At 48.6% G+C, this 22811-nt stretch overlaps 4 protein-coding genes across 6 annotated transcripts; 2 read left to right on the top strand and 2 right to left on the bottom strand.

Annotated features, from left to right (window-relative positions):
• Positions 1-438: 438 nt before the first annotated feature.
• On the bottom strand, positions 439-5069 carry Kbtbd4 (kelch repeat and BTB domain containing 4). 3 transcript variants are annotated; one of them, XM_026399072.2, is made up of 4 exons: positions 4916-5069; positions 3489-4106; positions 2701-2807; positions 439-2036 (listed from the first exon to the last, which is right to left on the bottom strand). In XM_026399072.2, exons 2-4 carry the CDS (start codon positions 4075-4077, stop codon positions 1176-1178), a joined length of 1557 nt encoding a protein of 518 aa, XP_026254857.2. In that variant the 5' UTR covers positions 4078-4106; positions 4916-5069; the 3' UTR covers positions 439-1175. The 3 variants fall into 3 exon arrangements, with proteins under 3 accessions (XP_026254857.2, XP_026254858.2, XP_026254856.2); XM_026399073.2 differs by having other exon boundaries at positions 3489-4102; XM_026399071.2 differs by having other exon boundaries at positions 5021-5069.
• A 67-nt stretch (positions 5070-5136) lies between these two features.
• Ndufs3 (NADH:ubiquinone oxidoreductase core subunit S3) lies at positions 5137-11964 on the top strand. Its single transcript, XM_026399074.2, has 7 exons — positions 5137-5244; positions 5356-5421; positions 6851-6948; positions 7161-7310; positions 9543-9668; positions 9805-9924; positions 11719-11964. Exons 1-7 carry the CDS (start codon positions 5181-5183, stop codon positions 11884-11886), a joined length of 792 nt encoding a protein of 263 aa, XP_026254859.1. The 5' UTR covers positions 5137-5180; the 3' UTR covers positions 11887-11964.
• A 1584-nt stretch (positions 11965-13548) lies between these two features.
• Fam180b (family with sequence similarity 180 member B) lies at positions 13549-15262 on the top strand. The gene is made up of 3 exons (XM_026399063.2): positions 13549-13633; positions 14606-14676; positions 14867-15262. Exons 1-3 carry the CDS (start codon positions 13549-13551, stop codon positions 15260-15262), a joined length of 552 nt encoding a protein of 183 aa, XP_026254848.2.
• A 1245-nt stretch (positions 15263-16507) lies between these two features.
• C1qtnf4 (C1q and TNF related 4) lies at positions 16508-20936 on the bottom strand. Its single transcript, XM_026399174.2, has 2 exons — positions 20920-20936; positions 16508-17584 (listed from the first exon to the last, which is right to left on the bottom strand). Exon 2 carries the CDS (start codon positions 17577-17579, stop codon positions 16593-16595), a length of 987 nt encoding a protein of 328 aa, XP_026254959.1. The 5' UTR covers positions 17580-17584; positions 20920-20936; the 3' UTR covers positions 16508-16592.
• Positions 20937-22811: the final 1875 nt, after the last annotated feature.

Genomic DNA, 22811 nt, shown 5'->3' with positions numbered 1-22811 from the left:
AAAAAGAATGCACAAGGGTGGGCGGGGGGCTGGGGATATAGCTCAGTTGGTAGAGTGCTTGCCTCACATGCACATGGCCCTGGGTTCAATCCCCAGCACCATAAAAAAAAAAAAAAAAAAAAATGCATGGGATGCAGGCAGAATTGCTGATTTAGAAATACATGGATATGGGTATGCTGGGCACAGTGGTGCACTCCTGTAATCCCTGCAGCTCGGGAGGCTGAGACGGGAGGATCATGAGTTCAAAGCCAGCCTCGGCAAAAGCAAGGCGCTAGACAACCCAGTGAGACCCTGTGTCTAAAATAAAATACAAAATAGGGCTGGGGATGTGGCTTAGTGGTTGAGTGCCCCTGAGTTCAATCCCTGGTACCCCCCACCAAAAAAATAAATGTATGGGTATGTGACTAGTTCTTCTTAGGAAGTCACCCCTCAGGATTCAACACAGATGCACATATCCTTTCAAAAACTTTTATTTGTATGAACAGTTCCTAGCTCTTGATTTAGCTTAGAGCTTTTAAAAGAGCAGAGACCTTATATATTTGAGTCTGAAAAACAAGTTTCTGCTATTAATCAGAAATAATTCTTTCTACTTTATAGCTTACCCATTGGAGTAAGCCAAAAATAAAACCAAAGTTGCTTTTTCTGACAGAAGATGAGAAAATGATAAAAGGAACGTCCTAAATTCTAGAGTTGACCCCTGCTGGTGAAATACACCCTTAGCTAAGTCCATTTTCCCATCCAAAGCCTGAAGGAAAACTTAACACCTAATTCTTTGTGGTAAAATGATCAACTAGCCACTTCATAGACTATAGAAAAAGTAAGGATGGGAATCTTTCCTTCCACCCTGGGATGAGGTGCTCCTATTTTACACTGATTAGGTAAAGAGGGGAGGCTGTGCCTAAGGTCTGAGAAAAGACTCACACTAAGCAATCTGTAATGAGGCATAAGATCAGTGGGGATGGCAGAGATCAGGCTGGCCACCTCTCAGTTCAAGCAGCCAGCTCTACAGCAACAGTCTCAAAATACCCAAACAAAACACCTATGTGTTCAAGGAAGAGATGAGGTGCTGCCCAGAATAACATATAACTCTGAATTGGGGCTCAGGGAATTTTGAGTTTAGGGAGGAGTCTGAAAAAGGGAGGGTGAAGGAGTCAGTTGCTCTTCCTGTCACCACTTTAGGCCAACACGAACTGCAAATTGGTAAGCAGCACCTTAATGCCTCTAGTGACAGTTACAGCTGAAGTGGCAGGATCAAGTTTGTAGGTGTTGGCATCTCCCTTCTTGTATCGGTCCCTGAAGACATAGATGCTCCCATTGCAGCTGGCGATCTTCCAGAGGGATGGGGCGGAACTCCAGGCCTCCGGAAGGCAAAGCCTAGTGAAGCTGTCTAGCAGGGGATTGTAGCACACCAGGGAGTCCCCTTCAGCCACAATAAACACCAGATCCTTGTGCACTGCTGCATGCATGCGGCCTGCGAAGGGTAGTACATAGGGCTTCACGTGACACTTGTCTGTCTCTGTGTCAAAGCACTGGATAAGTCGGGAAGGTTTGGTAAAGAAGTCCAGGTCATTCTCCTCTCCCCCTAGTAAGTAGATGATTCCGTTGAGATTGGCACCAGCGGCCCCTGACACAGCCACCTCTAGCTGAGTTGTCTCTGTCCATACGTTATCACCTACCCGATAATAGATGACTGCATTTGAGAGGGTATCCTGCAGTGTCTTGCCACCCAGTGAATATATGGCATCTTTCCCAGGCACAGACACCAGGGTGTGTTGGAGCCGGTCTCGGGGCAAAGGTGCACACCACTCCCAGTCAACGGTGGCATTGTTGCACTTCCACATGCGCCTTGGGATGGAACCTCCCACCACATATAAGTCTCCACCATGCTTGCAGGCTGCAGTGATCTGGTGGCACAAGCTATTTTGGCCACTTACACTGATGGAGTCATCTTCAGCACAGTGTAAGGACACAGCTAATGAGTGGGTACGGGATGACTCTTTTCCAATAAGGTAAATGTGCACATTCTCCCCAATTTCCTGTTGCCAAAATCAAAATTATAATGACATGTCAGTTCAATGAGACAAGTATCTTTAAGTCCTGAGCCTCTCACTCGTATCCTTTTGTAACCTACTCCCCCCCTCCAATCACCGTTGGCCTTCCTGACTCCTCTAATTACTCTCTTTCAGGCATTTGATACTGAGGTAGAGAATCTGTTGTGCCACTCACTCTTGCAGCTTTTAAAAAACTATCATAAATTGTGCTTCAGACAAAAGATTATTAACCAAATGATGAAAGTAGTTCACTTGAGGAGTTTTTGAAGCTCATAGATTGGTGGCCTCTGGGATCTCCTCTCCCTATCATAGCAACTTCAAGCAATAGACAGTTTATTCAATAGTCATGAAAGAGGCCAGGCCAGGTGATGGCTGAAATCTATGGAGATTTAGGTGCCCAATTCTGTTTGTTTGTTTGTTTTTTGATACTGGAGATTGAACCCAAAGGCACTTCACCACTAAGCTCTATCTTCAGCACCCCTCCCCCCTTTTTAAATGGGGTCTTGCTAAGTTGCTTAGGGTCATGCTAAGTTGCTGAGGCTGGCCTCAAACTTGTGATCCTCCTGACTCAGCCTCCCTAGTTGCCAGGATTATAGGTGTGTGCCACAGTACCTGGCTGGTGCCCCAATTCTTAAGAAATCTGCCTTACCTTCAAGCTAGTCCTAAGTGACTCTGCAAAAGCCTCTCTTTCCTCTTTATTAAAATTGATCCAAGCTTCTATTGCTTCTGTTGGGTTCTGGGAACATGGAACACCATCTGTAAGAGCCAAAGGAAAAGCATGGTCAATAACAGTCTGACAATTTGAAACAGAAATTCAGAGCAAGGGACTTTAAAGATGTGATCCAGTTTATTTGTCCAGCACTGTGTGTATGTATGTGTACACGTACATATGTGTGAAATTAAACTGACAATTGCCTTGCCTTTTTTGCAGTGCTGGGAATCAAACCCAGGACTACACTCATGCTAGTCAAGAGCCCACCATTGACTTACACTCCCAGACCTTTGCCTCATTTTTAAAAATTAAAATGGTTGGCTTGATATGCTCCTATTTGCCATGGAAGCAAAAAATCACCTAAAGTGTGATTTTATCTCAGTTGCAGGGTCAGGACTTTTACTAAAAAAGTTTATCTTAGATTTCTTGGTTCATCATCAATTTACTTAGGAAACTAGTCTCACAGGCATGTGCAAAGTACAGGAGAGATGAGAACACTTAAGCACAGAACAGATTTCCCACCTTTAATGGGAAAGTGCTGCTTCTCTCAGGCACTCTGTCTCTAACTGGGGCCACACTGATTCTCAACTTCAATCTACATTCCTCCCGGGGATAATAATATAAATTAAGAGCAGAAAGTTTGAGAGTTCCTTTGTCTTGAACTAGAACAATCTGAACATCATACCCAAGTAACTGGGTATGATGTGCCCCCTCCCTATACTTACCTGAGATGATATCAGTGAGTAGATGGTGGGGCAAATGGAGAAATTCCTCTGTGCTCTGCAGCTGGGCCAGGTGAGTCTTGGCACAGTGCTTGGCTGCAGTGTAGAGCTCAGGATCACTGTGCCGATCTGCCAGCCACATCACCTGAAGGCAATTTCCCACTTGCACTGTGCGGGCCAAAAACCGAGAACATTCCTCAAAGAGAGATGTCAGCTGATACATGTCTGACACCTCATAAATTTCCTGCAGCTCATCAGCTCGAAGTTTCACAGTCCCATGGTAGATGTAATCAACTAGGAGCTGGAAAACTGACTCACTGACGTCCTGCAACACAATCACCCGGTTGTGAGCCTCCTTCAGATTGGAAGTGAACATGGACCGGAAAAAGCAGCTCTGAGCTGAGAGGACCAGCCGGTGCAGCTGAAACTCCCGGCCTTCCACTGAAATGGTGACATCAGCAAACAGCTCCTCCTCTAGACATAGTTTCATGATGCCTTGAGCCACCCGTCCTGAATGGGACCGATCTTTGAAAGTGTAGTTCACAAAATAGTTCTCATCCATGGATGCTCCAGGCTCCTCTGGTGATTCCATGGTAGCCAACTTCTCTCTCTGCGAGCTGTCTGCAAAGCAACCTACCTTAAGTAACTTGGGGAAATCACACCCTAGTCTGTGAACCCAATTGTTCCACTCAGAGAGGGAAAAGGAAAAACTGAAAGCAAAGGGAGTCCAGACTAGCCTTAGTCCATACTGGCCTCTCCTTCAACCAAAGCTGGGTTCATTTTAATCTGTGGTGCCCTTCCCCTGATGAAATCAATAAAAGCTCAAACTTCTGATGTTTTGTCTGAGAGAACACTGACTATTCCTCTCCATAATGTAACAGAAGACTTGGGATTTAGGTTAACACATGAAAGCAAGGGTCTGGAGAAAGCTTATGATCTCAAACCCCTTAATATCTAAATACCATGGGCATAAAATTAGTAAGAGGATGCAGAACCAGGTTGAGGGGAAGGGAAAAAAAAAAAAACACCAAAAAACCTCGCCACGTCCTTGGGGCTAGTTTCCCTCGTCCCCTGCACATGGAGTTCAGACACTCCTACATGAGGCTTGGCCTGGGACACTCATCAGCCTCACTTTTTCTCTTTTCTGGGTTTCTGTTCCTCCTTTACCCGCTCGCCCTAATGAATCTATAAAGCTTTGTCCCAGAGCTTGAGACAGAGCCCAGCTGTCCCCAACTAGGAGCACGAGGACGCCCATGCCCAGTGTTGTGTCTGTTCCACCTGGAGTCGCCTGGGAAACGGTCGCTAGGGAAACTGTTCTCCCCACCCCCGGACCCCCACCCGCCAGCCCTCTCTCCTCAAAAGCTTGGCTCGGGGAGCGGGGGAGGGGTATGGAAGGTAGAACTCAGGATAACCATCCCTTCTCCTCTCACCAGTCCGGTTCTTCAGCGTCTTCGCCGTGTCTCCAGTTTCTGCCTCAGCGGCCTAGGGTTAGGTTCACCTCACGGTTTCCCCACTAGCCGGTCTTGTTTTCTCACCTGCGTTCCCTCCTTTCATCCCGGAGCCCGGAACCCCTGCTTCCGACCCCACGACCGCCCGGAAGAAGATTTGTTGCACATTTCCGCTTCCGTTCCGTGCCCTTGGGGTTCCGTGTCCTAAAAGCCCTTCCCTTGGCAGCCTGGTTTGCATCCGAGGAACATGGCGGCCGTGGCGGCCAGGGTCTGGTGGCGGGGACTCTTGGGGGCTTCAGCGGTGGCCAGGGGTGAGCAGCGGGCAGCAGGCTGAGGTCAGGGTCAGAAGTAGTGGAGCCGCCAGCACAAAGAACTTCTCAAGCCTCACCCTACGCGTCTGTGCCTTTTATCTCCCTGTGCAGGGGCTGGACGACCGTCGGTGCTGTTGCAGCGGGTGAGGAGGCAGAGCGCCTCGGCCGACACGCGCCGTGAGTATGTGCGGGCAGCGCTTTTCTCCAGACTGTTAGCGGGTCCCTTCGTATCCTTGGTCAGATACTTGTCCTTGCCTAGGATGTCCTTCTGTGTCCTGGCAAATCTCTGCTTGTCCTTGGAGACCTGATTGCCATGGTTTCTAACCGATAGGCAGAATCGAGCTCTCCTTGTGCTATGGACCTGTTAGTGGCCTTCCTCCTTTGTCCGTTTTCAGGATCCTCTTTTCTCTGATTAAGTTGACAGTTTTTTGAAGGCAGAAGATCTAACTTTTGGACCTCAGAGCCCAGTAACAGCAGCAGCTTTCAAGTTAATTGGGCGCTCACTGCGTATCAGGCACCTTACCAAGCCTTTATGAATAATGTTATTTGGTCCTCACAACAGCTTTATGAGGTAGACTGTATTTAACTGAACATATTTTATGAATCAGCAAACAGTCCAGATAACTAAATTGCCCAGGATCTGGGGCTAGAAATGTACCTCGGTGGTAGAGCACCTGTCCAGCATGCCCAAGGACTTTGGTTGGATCCCAATCATCTCAAGATAAACAAATAAATAAATAAAACATTTGTTCAGAGTCACAGAGAAAGTTGGTCTGCCTGCCGCCAAAGGCACTTAACCATTCTCCCCAGTCTATGCTGGGTGAGTGCCCAGTGATTAGGTTTGCATGAATGAGTATTTGGAAATTATGTTACAGTCAATATAAGCAGACTGGGAAATAGAAGACCTAACTTTTCTGGTTTAGGTCTAGGTTTTCTTACTGATGCACACACCAAAAAAGAAGATGGGGTTCACAAGATAATCTGTGAGGGCTCTTCAGTCAGTCCTGAAGCTCTTAGCATGAGAATCTGGAGTAAGCTAAGGGCCAAGAAGATAAAGAGAAGCAAATGTGTGGTTCCTGTCCTTGAAGAGTTTCTAGTCTGGTAGGACAGCTGACACTATGCTGTATTTGCAGAAGTATAGAAAGGGAAGAGCATGGAATAGTTTCAAGAAGTGGCAAACACCACAGCTGCAGTAATAAGTCTTTAGTGTATTATGTAGGTGAGGTGGCATCTTTCTCCAATTTTTCATTATTTCCTATACCCTGGAAGAAGAACTCTCCACCTACACTTTTTTCTTTTTTTGGTGTATGCGGGGGTAGTACAGGAATTGAACCCAGGAGCACTTAACCACTGAGTCACAAACCCAGCCCTTTTTATTTTTTATTTTGAGACACTAAGTTGCTGAGGCTAGCCTTGAACTTGGCAATTCTCCTGCCTCAACCTCCTAAACCACTGGGATTATGGACCTGTGTTATCATACCCAGCTCAAGTGCACCTTCCTGTAGAGAGTCCTGCTGAAAGATGACACCCTTTATAAACCCAAGAGAATAGATGCAGAGCTGGTTGCTGCCTTCTTCACTCTGTTAAATGCGTCTTTTCCTTCCAGCCACAGTCAGACCACAGAACGATGTGGCCCACAAACAGCTCTCAGCTTTTGGAGAGTATGTAGCTGAAATCCTGCCCAAGTATGTCCAACAAGTTCAGGTAATATTCACTACAGTTATTTGGGTTTGGGTCGAAAAAGAATCATGTTTTCAGGGCACATGGGAATGAGTAGCCTAGTTTCAAAGAAACCATAGATTTCTCCATCCCTAGCTTGAGCTTCTTTCTCTATTTTAAGCTAAGTGATTCCAACTGAAGTTAGCTGCTTCCTCTGTAGATATTTCCTTTTTCTTTCCTCCCTTCTGTGTCTGTAGGTGACCTGCTTCAATGAGTTAGAGATCTGTATCCATCCTGATGGAGTCATCCCAGTGCTGACTTTCCTCCGGGATCACACCAATGCACAGTTCAAATCCTTGGCTGACCTGACAGCAGTGGATGTACCAACTCGGCAAAATCGTTTTGAGGTCAGTCAGGAAATTTGAGAAGTTTTGGGGAATAAGGGTGAGAAAGGGACAGAGTCAGGCATAGTGGTGTCCTATAATCCCAACAGCTCAGGAGGCTGAGGCAGAAAGATCTCAAGGTCAAAGCCACCCTCAGCAACTTAGCAAGACACTATCCCAAAATAAAAAAATAAAAAGAACTGGGAATGTAGCTCCTGTAGTTGTAAAATGCCCCTAGGTTCAATCCAGAAAAAAAGAAAGGGGACATAATATTTTCAAGGTGACAGCTACCAATGGGAACCATAGTCTCTCGAGTTTCAGTTTGGTTCATTCAGTAGAACACATCAGTTAAACCAGGGCTTTAGAGTCAGGTAGACCTTAAGTAAGAATCTTGGCTCTGTCATCACTTGACTTTGTGACCTCAAACATACTGTTTATTTTAGACAAAGTCTCATTTTGTTGCCCAGACTGACCTTAAACTCTGGTTGAAGTGATTCTCCCACCACAGCCTCCTGAGTAGCTGGAACTATAAGCATACACCCTGGTACCCACTCTATTTGATTTTGTGTGTGTTGTGTGCTTTAAATTTTTTTTTCTTTTTTTTTGTACTAGGGAGTAAATTCACTAGCCACATCCCCAGCCCTTTTTATTTATTATTTAGAGACAAGGTCTTGCTATGTTACTCAGGGCCTCACCAAGTTACTGAGGCTGTCTTTGAACTTGCAATTCCCTGCCTTAGCCTCCTGGGTCACTGGGATTACAGGTGTGCACCACCACGTCCAGTGCTTTAGTTTTCTCATCTGCGAAATAAGTGTAGGTGATGGTGGGGCAGGTCTGCAGGCACTGCTGAAGCCATAGAAAAGAAAACCCTTTATGCTTCCAGCAATTTCAGATGTCAAAAACATTCCCTGCACACAGGACTTGATATTATATGGTTCATTAGGATCTGTTATGGCTGTCCTTGGACATTTTTTAACTAGTAAGGTTAGAAGATGTGAGGGCTGGGGTTATGGCTCAGTGGTAGAGCACTTGCCTCGCATGCATGAGGCATTGGGATTGATCCTCAGCACCAAATAAATAAATGGTGTTCATCTACAACTAAATATATACATATATATTTTAAAAAGATGTGATATTAGATAAGGAGGATTTATCTTAGTGATTTCAGGATGCTGGTAAGTATAATTTCTTACAGCAAGAAACCCAGTAGAGAATTATCAGAAAGGCAATTAAAAAAGAAGAGCCAGGTGGGCACAGTGGCGCATGCCTATTATTCCAGCAGCTCAGGGAGGCTTAGACAGGAGGATAGCAAGTTCAAAGCCAGCTTCAGCAAAAGCAAGGCACTAGGCAACTCAGTGAGACCGTGTCTCTAAAAAAAATACAAAATAGGGCTGGAGATGTGGTTCATTGTGTCACTGCGTTCAATACCCAGTACCAATAAATAAATAAGTAAGAACCAGGCTTGGTGATAAATGCTTATAATACAAGCTACTCAAGAAACTGAGGCAAAAGGATCACAAGTTCAAAGCCAGCCTAGGAAACTGAGTAAAACCCTGCCTCAAAATAAAAAAGAGCTGGGAATGTAACTTATTAGTGGAGTGCTTGCCTAGCAAGTGCATGGCCCTGGATTCAATCTCTAGTACTGCCAAAAAAGTTATTTGTATCATGTCTGGTGGTTGTCAGGATCAAATGAGATGGTGTAGGTGACTTATTAGCACACAGATTCTCAATACACTTAATAGTTAGTATTTTCTATTCATCTACTATGTGCCAGACCCTGGAAAAGAGAAAGAACATCTAGTATCTATCCTCCACACCTAGCAAAAGGTTTGTAACTTAAAGTAGTAATCTGTAGTACATAGGATGGTAGAGGGATACTTTAGAAACAGGTGGGGCACTGTCTGAAAGGCTTCTTTCAAGAAGATATTTATGCTGAATCTTAACAGATGAGAAGAATACCAGAAATTAGCCTCGTGAGGATTTGGGGCAGGTAGAGCAGAGAGATCTTCCAAACAAAGAGTAGCACAAGCAAAGACAGGCATGCTGACATGCCTAGCCACACTGTGGCCGTGCCTTTGCAAGTTGTTGTAAGCATAGGGACATCTTGACGTTTTGAACTTCAAACAGAAAGCAGGGTCACAGGTGAAACCCTAACCTACCCTGAATCCTTATAGCTAATGCTTACCCAGAGACTCTCATCTGAGACTCCTCAAACTGTGCCCTTCTTCATCCTCTAGTTCCCTCTGTTCTCCCTAGATTGTCTACAATCTGCTGTCTCTGCGCTTCAATTCACGGATCCGTGTGAAGACCTATACAGATGAGCTGACACCAATTGAGTCCACAGTCTCTGTGTATAAGGCAGCCAACTGGTATGAGAGGGAGGTGAGTTGGTGGATATGATGGGACTTGCCTCTGGGCCAGAGTTGCTGAATTGGTTGAAACTTGGGCTGTAATGTAGCTCCTTCCCCCCTATTATAGGCCCTGTGGACTGGTTGCCTGAGAGCCTCTTTTTTTCTAGATCTGGGACATGTTTGGTGTCTTTTTTGCTAACCACCCTGACCTAAGAAGGATCCTGACAGATTATGGCTTTGAGGGACATCCTTTCCGGAAAGACTTCCCACTGTCTGGTTATGTTGAGGTAAGAGCCTTGAAATTGGGGTGCTAGCCTTAGGGAGGGACTCACAGGGAGTAGGGAATAGTGGAGATGGCACGATCTGTGGGGGTGGGCCCTGGATTCAAATCCTAGCTTCATTTTTGTAATCTGGGGCAAGGTACTTAATTTAATTATGGTTCTATTTTCTGTACAGTAGGGACAATAATAGCTTAAATGATGTATGTGTGAAGCTGGGTGTTTTAAGTGTGCTAAATATCAGTTGATGCTAGCTATTATTATAATAATCATTTTAATGATGAAAGCAGCTTTCAGAACAATCTGGCCAGGCACAGTGGTGCATGCCTGTAATCCCAACTGTTTGGGAGGCTGAGTCAGGAGTTCTAAGCCAACTTCAGCAAAAGCAAGGCACTAACAACTCAGTGAGACCATGTCTTTAAGTAAAATACAAATTAGGGCTGGAGATATGGCTCAGTGATTGAGTGCGTCCCGTGTTCAACCCCTGGTACCCCCCCCCCCCGCAAATAAAAAAGAACAGTCTGCCCCCAACTCCTGAAAGTAGAGGGTTATTTTTCCTTGCCCTAGATTTGCAATAAGGCAGGGAAGATGCTAAATGTCTAATCCTCACAAACAGCCACCAAACTGGGCACAGTAGCACATACCTGTAATTCCAGCAATTCAGGAGGCTGAAGTAAAAGGATCAAGAATTCAAAGCCAGCCTCAACAAATTAGTGAGACCTTGTCTCAAAATTAAAAAATAAAAAGGGCTGGGGATGTGGCTCAGAAGTTAAGTACGTCTGGGTTCAATCCCTGTTACCAAGAAGAAACAAAAAAATGAATAGCCACTGAGGCAGGACCAGTAATATGTCACTACAAGAGTCTTATAAAGAATTCCAGTGGGCTGGGGTTGTGACTTAATGATAGAGTGCTTGCCTAGCATGTGTGAGGCACTAGGTTCAATCCTCAGCGTACTACATAAAAATAAATACAGCGTTGTGTCTATCTATAACAAAAAGTACTTAAAGAATAATTTTTTTTTTCCCAGTGGCACTGCTGATTGTCTATTAGCAGGAAGGTAGCCTTAAAAAAAAAAAAACATAAATTTTGTAGCAAGGTAGCTTTTTTAGAAATGTTAATTACAAGCATGAGCCAATATGCCTCGTTTAACTTCAGACTTTTTTTTTTTGGTCCCAGGGACTTAACCACTGAGCCACATCCCCAGCCCTTTTTTGTATTTTATTTAGAGACAGAGTCTTACTGATTTGTTTAGGGTCTTGCTAAGTTACTGAAGCTAGCTTTGAACTTGCGATCCTTCTGCCTCAGCCTCCTAAGCCGATGCATTACAATCCTGGCACAACCACTCTTGGCTCTGAGATATTGACAGTGGAAATACCAAGGCCAGAAGGCCTGAAGTTGTGTCTATCAGTTTACGTTTACTCTTTTCAGCCACCAGCTGCTCTCAATCCTGGACAAATGCTTTCCATTATCTTATGAGAATGGATGAGCAGAATCAGTTCTAGAAAAGGGTTCAGAGTTCACACTGTGGTGGGGCAGGCGACAGGGGAGTCTGAATGTTGCTGAAGTGCATGAGTGGTAGGAGACCATCTGGGAATTCCACTTACCAGGTTGTTGGAGTGTGACGCATCGTGACAGGTCACACAAATATGTATGGAGATTTGTTGACAAAAAAGGCTAGAATAGGAGTCAAGGACAGAGAACGATGATAGGCTGGGGGAATTGCCCATGGCCCGTGAAAGTGTGCTCCTTAGTGGCCATGACAAAACGTTCTTCAGTACTCAGTCCTGTCTTTTGTTCCTGCAGTTACGCTATGATGATGAAGTAAAGCGGGTGGTGGCTGAGCCAGTGGAGTTGGCCCAAGAGTTCCGCAAGTTTGACCTGAACAGCCCCTGGGAGGCTTTCCCTGCCTATCGTCAGCCTCCTGAGAATCTCAAGCTTGAAGCCGGAGACAAGAAGCCTGAAGCCAAATAGCTCCAGGGAAGGCTTATGAATTCAGGAGAGCATCTTATCTATGATTATTTGTGTAAATAAATTCCTACTAAGACTCCACACTTCTTGTGTGCTAATAATGGGTAGAGGGACACTTTGACTCAGGTAAAGGCGGGTGCAGACAAAGGTGTTTCTCTGCTCCCTTAGAATGTACCAAAGCTGCAAGTCTGTTTTTTTTTTTTGTTTGTTTGCTTTTGGTGGGGGGTGGGTATCAGGGATTGAATTGAGCCACATCCCCAGCCCTATTTTGCATTTTATTTAGAAACAGGGTCTCACTGAGTTGCTCAGCACTTCACTTTTGCTGAGGCTGGCTTTGAACTCGCCATCTTCCTACCTTAGCCTCCCAAGCCATTGGGATTACAGGCATGCACCACCACACTTGGCACTGTTTTGGTTTTCTTTGTTGTTTGTTTGTTTTTGAGTAGTCCAGATTGAACCCAGGGGCATTTTTCCACTGAACTACATCCCCAGACCATTTTTTTTTTTTTAATTGTGAGACTGGCTTCAAATTTATGATCCTCCTATCTCAGACTCCCAAGTCACTGGGATTACAGACATGTAACACCTCCCACAGCCTACAAGTGTATTTTAATGGGAGTAAATAGTGGTGTTGCAGATACTGTCACCTGCAGGCCTGTAATGTACTTCTGAGAGGGATTCTGACTAATTCAAAGTGCTCACATTCCAGTGGGTTCAGGATCTCTTTGGTGTGGCATCTAGTGAGAACTGGAGGGTCTCAATAACTGTTGAAGTAAGCCTCTAATGCAGTAAGCCTCTCATGGTGGCATCTGATGGATTCCTGGGTGGAACCAAGGAATCTCCATTCTACTCTCCTCCCACCCACACTTCCACAGGGTGACATGAGCCAATAGTCAAAGCTTGAAAGAACACCTTAGCTCATTTTTGAGCCTTGAATCTTGTATTCTCTCTAGCCTGATAGCTTGTCATTCTTGAGCTAGAGGAATCTGCCTAGGTTTCTGGCCTGAACCAAGACTGGAGCCTTGAGGAGACTCTAGGACTACGGCAAAAACGCTAAGGAGTGGCAGATTTGTCTGTCAGGAGACAGTACTCGCTTCCCCAGCTGGTCTAGGGTCTCTTCAACCTGTGGCTGAATGCCTGAAATGAGAGCACTAGGCTCTGCCTTCCACGCGGCCCGCCCGAGGCCCACCCAGCATGCAGCTGGAGTACTGGGCTCTGCAGCTGATGCTCTTGGCACCCAAGCAGCTCCCAGAGGCAGAGTTGGACTGGGTGTCAGGGGCTGGCATCTTGTCAGTAGCAGGATGTTTCAAGGGTGAGGACAGATAGTAAGGTAGCATTACTGCCTGAGATCTTTCCTCCCCCTTTGGAAGGTCAAGCCAGTTTGTTACCAAGCCCTTTTTTCTGTTAACTAAGCATCCCACCCATTAGGCAGGAACAGGCTGCTACTGCCAAAACCACAGATTCCCATTTCTGGAGGGTGGAAAGGGCCCAAGGAGGTAATGGAGGCCACAAGCCAGTCCCTCCCTATTCTTCATTGAAGACTGACATGCGTAACAGAATGCTGGAGCAGCCTGCAGTGGAAAGTTAAGAGCTGTGGTATGTGGCAGGCAAATGAGGGAGCACAGAGCTGCTAGGAAGAGTGAGACTCAGAGGATGAGGTGCAGCATGGCCAGGACACCGCAGTTACTGGCTTATCTGGTGGTAGCCATTTGCCTCTGCCCTGGAGCAACAACAACCCAGCACCATGCAGGTACAGAGGCCTCAGGGTGGGTGGATAGGAGCCAAGAAAGGCTACTGGCAGACAGCAATTTCTGCTGGCTCCAATTGATCCTCACAGGGCAAAGGATCTGTGGGACTGAAGTGTATGCTTCAGTGGGTAATGGTGTGGACCCCACTTAATGCTGGCCTGAGTCACAGTTGGGCCCTGGGCTTATTTCAGCTGATGTCCAAAGCAGGGTCTCTTGATGTGTTCTGGGTTTGGGACAATCACTGCTAATGATACACACTTCATGATACAAGATGGAGGAAAATTAACAGTCATCCTGTCCTGCCCAGTTCTCTGCCTTACACACAATGCACTACTGAGGAGAAGCAAGGAAAGAGTAGCCCCCTCCAAAAAAGTCCTCATCTTGCTGGGCACAAAGCTGCATGCATATAATTCCACATATAATTCCAGCTACTCCAAAGGCTGAGGCAGGAGGATGACAAATTCCAAGACAGCTTCAGTAACTTAGCAAGACCCTGTCTCAATTTTTTTAAAAAGGCCTGAGAGTATAGCTCAGTGTCAGGGCACTTACCTTGTACATGCAAGGCCCTGGGTTAATCCCCAGCATTGCAAAAGGAAAAGAGGTCCTTATCCTTTGCAGAGGGTCATTGGCATTATCCCCAGATGACTATAGGGAGGGAAAAAGGGAGGAAGTGACCTGTTGGTGTGGAGCTCTTTACCAAGGGAATTGTGCAAGTTAAAGGAGGAGTCCTGGGTATTTGCTGACCCTTTGGTATAACTTGGTATGACACTTTGAGATCACAAGATCCATGCCTGGAAGGATGAATGCCAGTGTGCATGTGGGATGGGGGAGGGGGGCATGAGATGGCATTCCTACACTTTAGTAGACAGAAGATCCAGGAGGGACCCCTATGAGGCAGCTGAAGGGCACTTCTGGGACCCTGGGGTGTTCAGAGTGGAATATGACAAGGGCTTGACTCCTCTCTGCTGCCCCAGGGCAGCCCAAGGACAGCGCCAGCGTGGGAGGTGGCCTGCAGGACCCAGAGGCCCCCGAAGTGATGTTTGAGGTCATTATTCCCAGCCTGGGTTGTGGGGGTGGGAATTTCCACAAGTCCCTAAGCTTAGGGCTGGGAAGGGGAATATCAGGGTGTGCCTGCCGGGGGTGGGGGACAACCTGGCATGAGTTCTACTGCCTGCTTATGCTCCCTGCCCGGCTCCCCAGGCTTCAGCCCATCCCTTAAATAGCTCCCCTTGCAGCTGCTCTGGGCTGGGCTGGAGCTGGATGTCATGGGGCAGCTGTACATCCAGGATGAAGAACTAGCATCCACACGTCCAGGTCGCCGACTCAGGCTCCTCCTGCAGCACCGAGTACCCAGTGACTTGGAGGGTGCTGAGCAGCATCTGAAACAGCTCCAGGACCTGCGGAAGGGGCCTCCTCTTAGTCCTTGGGACTTTGAACATCTGCTCCTCACAGGCCTATCCTGCGTCTACCGGCTCCATGCTGCTAGTGAGGCTGAAGAAAGGGGTCGCTGGGCCCAGGTCTTCTCCCTCCTGGCCCAGGAAACACTCTGGGACCTGTGTAAAGATTTCTGCCCCCAGGGCCAGCCCCCTTGGCTGGGGCCCTGGGCCTCCATCCTTGGCCCCTTCCCCTGACCCTTCCTTTTTACCTGTCATTTTCCCCTCCTATTATGTCCCACCCCCCCACCCACCCCCAAAGAAAACAAAAACAACAACAAAAAACCTGAGCGCCAGACCCATCCTGGGCAAAGGACTTCTATCTGGCACCTGTTTTTTCCTACTCAGATTTATGGGCTGGACTTGCACCTTGACTCCCCCCACTTCATGCTTACCTCTATCCTTTCTTGTTCCATAGACTTTGATAGGGCTAAGAGCCCAAGGCATGGGAGGGGCAGCAGGCACACAGCTAAGGGCAGGACTTGTGGGCAGTACATGTGTTGGGGCCAGGATTGAGAAGTGTGTTTAAATGATGCTAAAAGGGGAACAGCCCTAAGTATATTCAGGTTAGAACCTCCAGCCTCCAATTCCTACCCTAACAGTCTGAGAGGTCCTGTGGAATCTACAGGTATCTGTATGCCCAGCACCCAGTCCTAATTTAGATAGTCCTCTCAAGCCTGACCAGGGCTCTGGAGTCCCTTGAACCTGCAAGTTCCCCATCTGGATTGGGAGCCCAGGTTGGACTTCTTGAGTTCTGTCTGTTGGAGGAGTGGAGGGAAGCAGTGGAGGAACTTTAACTTCTTTGGAGAAAGGAAGGCAAATGTCCTATCTTCCATCTCAACAAATCTCAGATGAACATCTCAGAGGAAGGAATAAGGCTGGGAGAGGACTCACCCAAACCAGAGAGACTAACTGATGCAGGCTGTGGTAGGTGTAGCTGGGATTCTGTGTATCTCTTCTTATAAAAAACTCTGTTCTGGCTCCTGGAGCCTGAGTCATTCTGTTATCTAAAGCAACCCTAAGGAAACCACCCTCTTTATCCTAGGAGGGCAGGAGGCAGAGCAATCAGGTGTCAAGCCCTCATCACATTCCCACACCCTACTGGAAGAAGGAACTTATGTTCCCTTTGAGTCCTGTGGCCTGGGGTGGGTAGTGGCATGCTGTCTCATCATGGAAAGGAATCAGATGGGCCCTAGGTCTAAGTCAAATGTGAGGTGTCAGGCGGAGTGACAGATTGGACAGGAACACGCATTAGATGAAATTTCCCACCTTCTCACCCTCCCAGGGCCTGATCCCCACCTCCGGCTGTGGGCTGCAGAATTCAGTGTTTTCCTGTCCCATCCCGAGGCAAAGCATCGCTTAAGACAGAGCGAACTCTTGGGCTGGCCGGCGCAGGCCCACTTTATTGGCAGAGTCCAGCCGCGCTGGGCAGGCCGTCATGCTCGCGCCGGTGGGGCGTTCGGGCCGCGGTCCGGCTCGGCATGCACGCCCCTTAGCCCTCCGGGGCTCCTCTGGGATCGGTCGGGGCTCAGAGCTCCGGGGGCCCGAGTCCCGGCGGGCCAGAGGGGGTGAGGTCGGGGTACACCAGGAAGCCGGAGAAGGTGATGTACTTGCCGTGGTTGCTGTAGGCACCGTAGCCATCATGGTCGTGGCTGAGCAGCCAGACCGCGTCGCCACGCCGCAGGGCCAGCATCACACTCTGGCTCTGCATCTCTCGGCGCCTCGACGCGCCGTCGTCGTAGATCATGGCCTGCACCTCGTCGCGGTTCTTCATCAGCTTCACCGAGAGCGTCTTGCGCGGGAGCTTGCCCAGCGTGAAGGAGAAGTAGTAGGCGCCGGGCAGGCGGCAGCGGAACACGCCGGCCGCCGCGTCGAAGTCACCGCCAATGTTGACCAGCTCGGTGTCAAAGGCGAGCGGCCGGTGCCGCGGCCCAGGGCCCGCGTCCGAGCCCACCAGGCTGTGCGTGCGCGCCGCGGAGAAGGCAGAGCGTGGCTCGGGGGGCGCGGGCGGCCCGCGCGCAGGCGCATCGGCATCAGCGTCGGCGTACACTAGGTAGCCGCTGAAGGTGGCGCCCGGCGCGCCGAGAGCGTACTGTGGCGCGCCATGGAGCCGCAGCCACACCGTGTCGCCATAGTCGAGCTGCAGCATGGCGCTCTGGCTGGCAGCGCGCCGAGCGCCTGGACGCCGCTGCTCGTCAAAGGCCAGAGCCTGCACCTCGTCGCGGTTGCGCACCAGCATCACCGACAGGCTCTTGTGCGGGGCTTTACCGGCAGTAAAGGAAAAAAAGTAGGCGCCGGGCACGCGGCAGCGGAACTGCCCGGTGGCTGCGTCGAAGTCGCCTCCGATGTTTACGTACACCTTGTCGAAGGTCACTGCCATCTCTGAAGTGCCCTCCAGAGGTGTTGTGCGTGCAGCCGAGAAGGCTGAGCGCAGCTCTGAGGAGCCTGGGTCAGCGGCCAGGCCCAGTGCCCAGCAGGCAACCGGGCTTAGCAGGCCCAGCAGGAGCAACAGCATGGCCCCTGGAGGAGAGGGGGGGAAGGAAAGGAGAGTTGGACAGCACTCACTTCCAAATATCCTGCTCTCTGGACTGGAGGAGACATGGGTTTTTTTCCTATCCCTGTCCTTGACCCAGAACTTGCCCTCGATTTTCCTACACAATGACTAGGATGGTGCTGCTTAAACTTTAATGTGTTCAGTGTCACCTGGAGGGCTCATTAAAACACAGGGCCAGGCATGATGATGCACGCCTGTAGTCCTTCCTAGCTGCTCAGGTGACTAAGGCAGGAGATCGCAAGTTCAAGGCCATCTTGAATAACTTACGAAGACCCTGTCTCAAAATTTTATAAATAAATAAATAAATAAATGGAGGTCTGGGGATGTAGCTCAACGTACAGGGTTCAGTCTGCAGAACTGCAAGAGACAAAAAAAAGACAGCAACAACAATAATAAAAACTACACATAGTTGGGCCCTAGCCACATAGTTTATTCTGTAGATCTAGGATGGGGCCCGAAAATTTGTGTGCTTAACAATTTCCCAGTTGATAGCCGTGTGTGGTGGTAAGTGCCTATAATCCCAGCCACTGGGGACACTGAGGCAGGAGGATCCCAAGTTCAAAGCCAGCCTCAGTAATTTAGTGGGACCCCAAGCAACTCAGCAAGACCCTGTCTGTAAATAAGATGCAAAAAAGTGGGGGCTGGGGATGTGGCTCAGTGGTTAGGCACCCCTGGGTTCAATCCCCAGTGCCTAGCCCCAAAATCTCCCTGGTGATGCTCATGAAGCTGGTCCAAGGACTGCATTTTCAGAACCACTAGACTTAGACCAGTGATTCTCCAAACCTCTCTTTTTTTTTTGGGGGGGGGGGGGTAAGCATGGAAACTCCTTTCTAAAGTGAAGTCTGGAACATATATACCACAGACAAGCAGAAATGCTGTGGTTGAAGAGGCCCACAGCATTGTCTGCTGGACTCACCCCTTTCCTTCCCTCTTGACACCCAGAGCCCTGGTAACACAGGAGACAGGAAACACTGAGAAGAGTTTCTCTCAGACTCTAGTTCACTTCATTTTGTGTGGGTGTGGAAGTGGGGGGGTCTTCTCTGATCCTGGGCTTGCTCTTCACAGTGGGCACTGTCTCTGTCAGTGTCCTTCATAACAGTTACTATTTGAATGCTTTCTGGGAAGGAAGAGGAGTAACTGCCCTCTGACTCTTTCCTGGCCTTGACCCACTTAAGGGTCAGCCCTCACACAGGACCTCTGGATTTCCTAGGGGTTCTCCCAGAATTGAAGAGGAGAAAGAAGCTGGGCTTTGAGGTAACTCCACCCTCATGAAATCTGAGTGAAAAAAAAGGCAACTCCTCTGCCTTGAGGCTGGACACTGGAGGAGAAGAGTCAGGGGTTGCTGGGGATACAGGAAGAGCAAAATTCCAGCAGGGCTTTGGTAGGACTGAAGTCAGTAGCTTTGTTCCTCAGTTGTGGTGGAATGGAGTAGACACACCTAAGTCTGGGCTGGGGTCTTGGCTCTACCACTAACTCTGAAATCTCAGGCAAATTTCTTAACCTATCTGGGTATGGCTTCCTCTGTGTAAATGCTGAGAGAATGCTCTGAGATAGCAGGTGTGACCATGGTTTATAAAGAGCACTGCTACCCAGGTGTGCAGATGCTTCTGTGCTTAGCGGTAGGAAAATCAATCTGATCAAGTTCTTGACATAAAGGGTTAAGGACTCAGTAACTGGTACCTAAGAGCTTAGGGAAGGAGTCATTCTCTGATAGTGGGATTCCTAGTAGGGTACAGGTTTTGGGACCCTGAAGTGGAGGCAAAGTGGTAAGATAAGCTGGGATGTGGGTTTCTCTATGAAATGCCCTGGGAGAGTATGTAGCTTTGTGACTCTTGGAGACACTGGCAGCCTGTTGAGGAAGGGTTACCATATGCAGCTATGGATGCTTCCTGCACCAGGATGCGCTCACTTTGAGGTTTGGTGGAAGCTGGACTCTAGTCCACATTCCACTTGCCTAGCTGTCAGAGTGGCATCTGGGGTAAAGTATGTCTTCTTCTAATTCTTATAATAAAAGACCCCAAGCCATTGTCCTACTGTCTCCTTCCAGTAGAGGTATTTTTCCTAATTCTCAAGAAGGCACCCTATGGGTTATGATACCCAGGAGAGGGCATTTATAGTGGTGAAGACTACACCTCACAAATGTCAGGTACATTCCCTTTTACAAAGCTCTTTTGGGCCACATTTTGGCCCAAGGTTATCCACGGAGCAATAAAGGAAGCCTTGAACAGAGGTTTTTTGTTTGTTTGTTTTGTTTTTGTCCCCCCTCCCCACTTCAAATTCAATGTACCTTCTTTTCCACCACTTTTCCCTCCTAAACACAGGTATTTCCAGCCAGCCTTTCCTTTGCGTCTTTTCTCTCTCTCTTTTTTTTCTTTTTTTAAATAGGAGACCAGGGAAATGATAGTTGGGATCTAGTGTGAAGGATAACTACAAGCAAGCAAGCAAGCATGCAAGCAAACAAAAAAAGCTCTCTAGCATTTTGTCTTCTTGGAGCTTGGGAGCAGCTTAACTCTCTCCCACCCTGACGCTTTCCCAGCAGGTCCTTCCGCAGGAGCGCCTGTCCGGCCATCTCCCTGCCAGCTCTGTAGCTCCCAACACCAAAGGGTCTTCCTGTGTGCCAGACACCGGCCTCTGTTTTACTCACCACCGCCCAATTCCTAAGTCTCCAGGTCCCATCCTTCTCTGAAAGCTCTCCCCCAACCTCCTTTCTTGAGGAGGCAGGGGTGGGGGGCAGGAGGGGGCGGGAGGGGGGGCTGTCAGGTGGGCAGCATGGCTCTAGAGAAGGAAATGGCTGTTCCTAGCTCTGTCCAGGTGAGGCTCAAAATAGACATCTTCAAAGAGAAAAACTGGAACGGAGCTGGGCAGACCCAGAGCCATGGAACCAAAGGGGGAGGTGCAGCGATATCGGGTTGAGGACATGGCCAAACCCCTCTTCCCCCAAGCCCTCACTCCCCAGCTAGCCCGTATCTACAGCCCCGCTAGAACCTCCTCGCCATCTACGTTGAAAGCCCCTCAACCTCCCAAGAAGAGCATTTCCACTTTCACGGGAGCAGCCAATTAGTCTTTACCCATGGAGGAAAAATCACCCAGAAAGGGGTACCCCAAACCCTCTCTACCCGAGTCCTTCCCCCGCCCATCGCCCTGGAGTGAAAGCCCTTAAGCATCTTTGGGAAAAAGCGCCCAGGTCCTCAGTTCAAGGAAAAAGGACCCAGTGGCCCCACGCCTCCCGCTGCCCCCGTTTACAATAAAAGCGAAACCTGGCTGGCTCCCCCCACCCCCGCCTCCTCCAAGATGCCCTCACCTGGCTGGCGGCGACCGGGATGGTTCTGTCCGAGCCCGCGATGGAGCTCCGGCTCCGCGCTCCAGGCGGGCGCCTGGACTGCGCACTGACCGCCTGCGCTGCGGTGGAGCTGGGCCTGCCCGGGGCGGCGGGGGCTCAGGCCGCGAGGCGGCGGCGGGCGGGACGCGGGTTCCCCGGACCCGGAGGCGTGAGGGATAGAGAAGGACAGTCAAAGAGGGAGACGATCGGGCGAAGGGGCGGAAAGACAGGGAAGAGGCGGGAAGGGGGACGGGGAGGGAGGGGCGCGCCGAGAGGAGGGGAGCGAGCAGCAGGGCCTGGGGCACCGCACGGAGCCTGCGCCGAGCGAGAGACCCTTCCTCACTCGTATCCTTAGCGCTTCATCCTCTGGGTCTAGAGAGCAGGCATCATTAATCCAATTTAGCAGATGGGGAAACTGAGGCCCGAGGCAGAGGCCACACTGGAGGTGGCCCAGGATACTCTACAGACTAGCTTCCTCCTGGTTTGGTGGGAGAAGACTGGAGCAGGAGTCAGAGACTGGGCTAGGCTTTGGGCTGCAAGGACGATGGAAGGTGAGATTTTGGCTGGGACAGATGTCCAGGCTGAATGCCTTGAGGGAGAGGGGCTGAGGGAAGAGAAGGATAAATGAGACAATGTTACCAGTAAAAGAAGAGTTTAAAATGTCCTAGTTTTTCTCACTCACTTCCAAGACTGAAAATGCCCACAAAGCATAGGAAGGAAGGAGGAAGACAAAGCCTGCAGATGTCTGCAGCCTGCATCCTTCTGGGGAGCTGGTGAAGGAGGAGGAGGGTCCTTGGGGCAGAATTGAATTTTCTGTTGAAAAAGGTTGAGAAGGACAGTGGGAGGGCTCAAAGGTTCTCTGTATGGAGAGGGACAAGGACACCCCGCCCAGCTGAGGCCAGGGCCTCAGGGTTGGCCACCTGCTTGAAAAGCAGGCTTATGGGGAGGGCACATGACAGGATAAGGGTAGGAAGAGCCTGGGTGTAGCAAGAGGGCTTCTGGCCGCTCAGGCTCAGTGGGATTATTCCAATTCCCATTGCAAAGACATACTCCAGCAAAACCAAGTAAGATTTCCTTGGTGAAAACCTACTTGTAACTGTATGCTTTATTTTCTTTTCTCCTTTTCTTGTCTCATTTCCCACTCCTCACCCTGCTTCTCTGAATTATCTCCTAAATAAACTAATCACACCCAAATCCTTGTCTCAGAATCTGCTTTTGAGGAAACCCAAACTAAGACAATACACAATAACTGTGAGCTTGACATTGTGTTAAGTGTTCTTCTCATCCATTGCCCTATTTAATTTTCTTAACACCTCCCCCACAAGTAGGTACCATTAAGCTAATTTTTCAAATGAATAAAAAGTTTAGTTGGGGATAGGATTCAAACACAGTTCTCTCTAGCTCCAAAACCCATTTCTTTTTCTTTCTTTCTTTTAAATTTTTCTTTAGTTATAGATGGACACAATATCTTTAATTATTTTTTAATATGGTGCTGAGGATCAAAGCCAGTGCCTCACACATGCTAGGCAAGTACACTACCACCAAGCTACAACCCCAGCCCTCCAAAACCCATTTTTTAATCACTAGGCTCTGCAGCCTCCCTTCTCTGATCCTCTCTGGGCCTTATTTTTTCATCTGTAAAACAAGGAATGACCTCTTGAAGGGAAGCAATGAACCCAGTTTCTCTTGCAGCTAAGCATGGTCTTTTATTTATTTATTTATTTTTGGAATTGGGATTGAATCCAGGGGCACTTGACCACTGAGCCACATCCTCAGCTGTTTTTATTTTTTTATTTTGAGACAGGGTGTTGCTAAGTTGCTTAGGACCTCATTAAACTACTGAGGTTGACTCCTGTCTCAGCCTTTTGAGTCAC

This window comes from Urocitellus parryii, chromosome 4, assembly GCF_045843805.1.
Source record: "Urocitellus parryii isolate mUroPar1 chromosome 4, mUroPar1.hap1, whole genome shotgun sequence".
In the NCBI taxonomy this organism is placed as follows: domain Eukaryota; kingdom Metazoa; phylum Chordata; class Mammalia; order Rodentia; family Sciuridae; genus Urocitellus; species Urocitellus parryii.
Note: the sequence above shows the minus strand (reverse complement) of the source record. Positions and strands in the feature narration are given on the sequence as shown.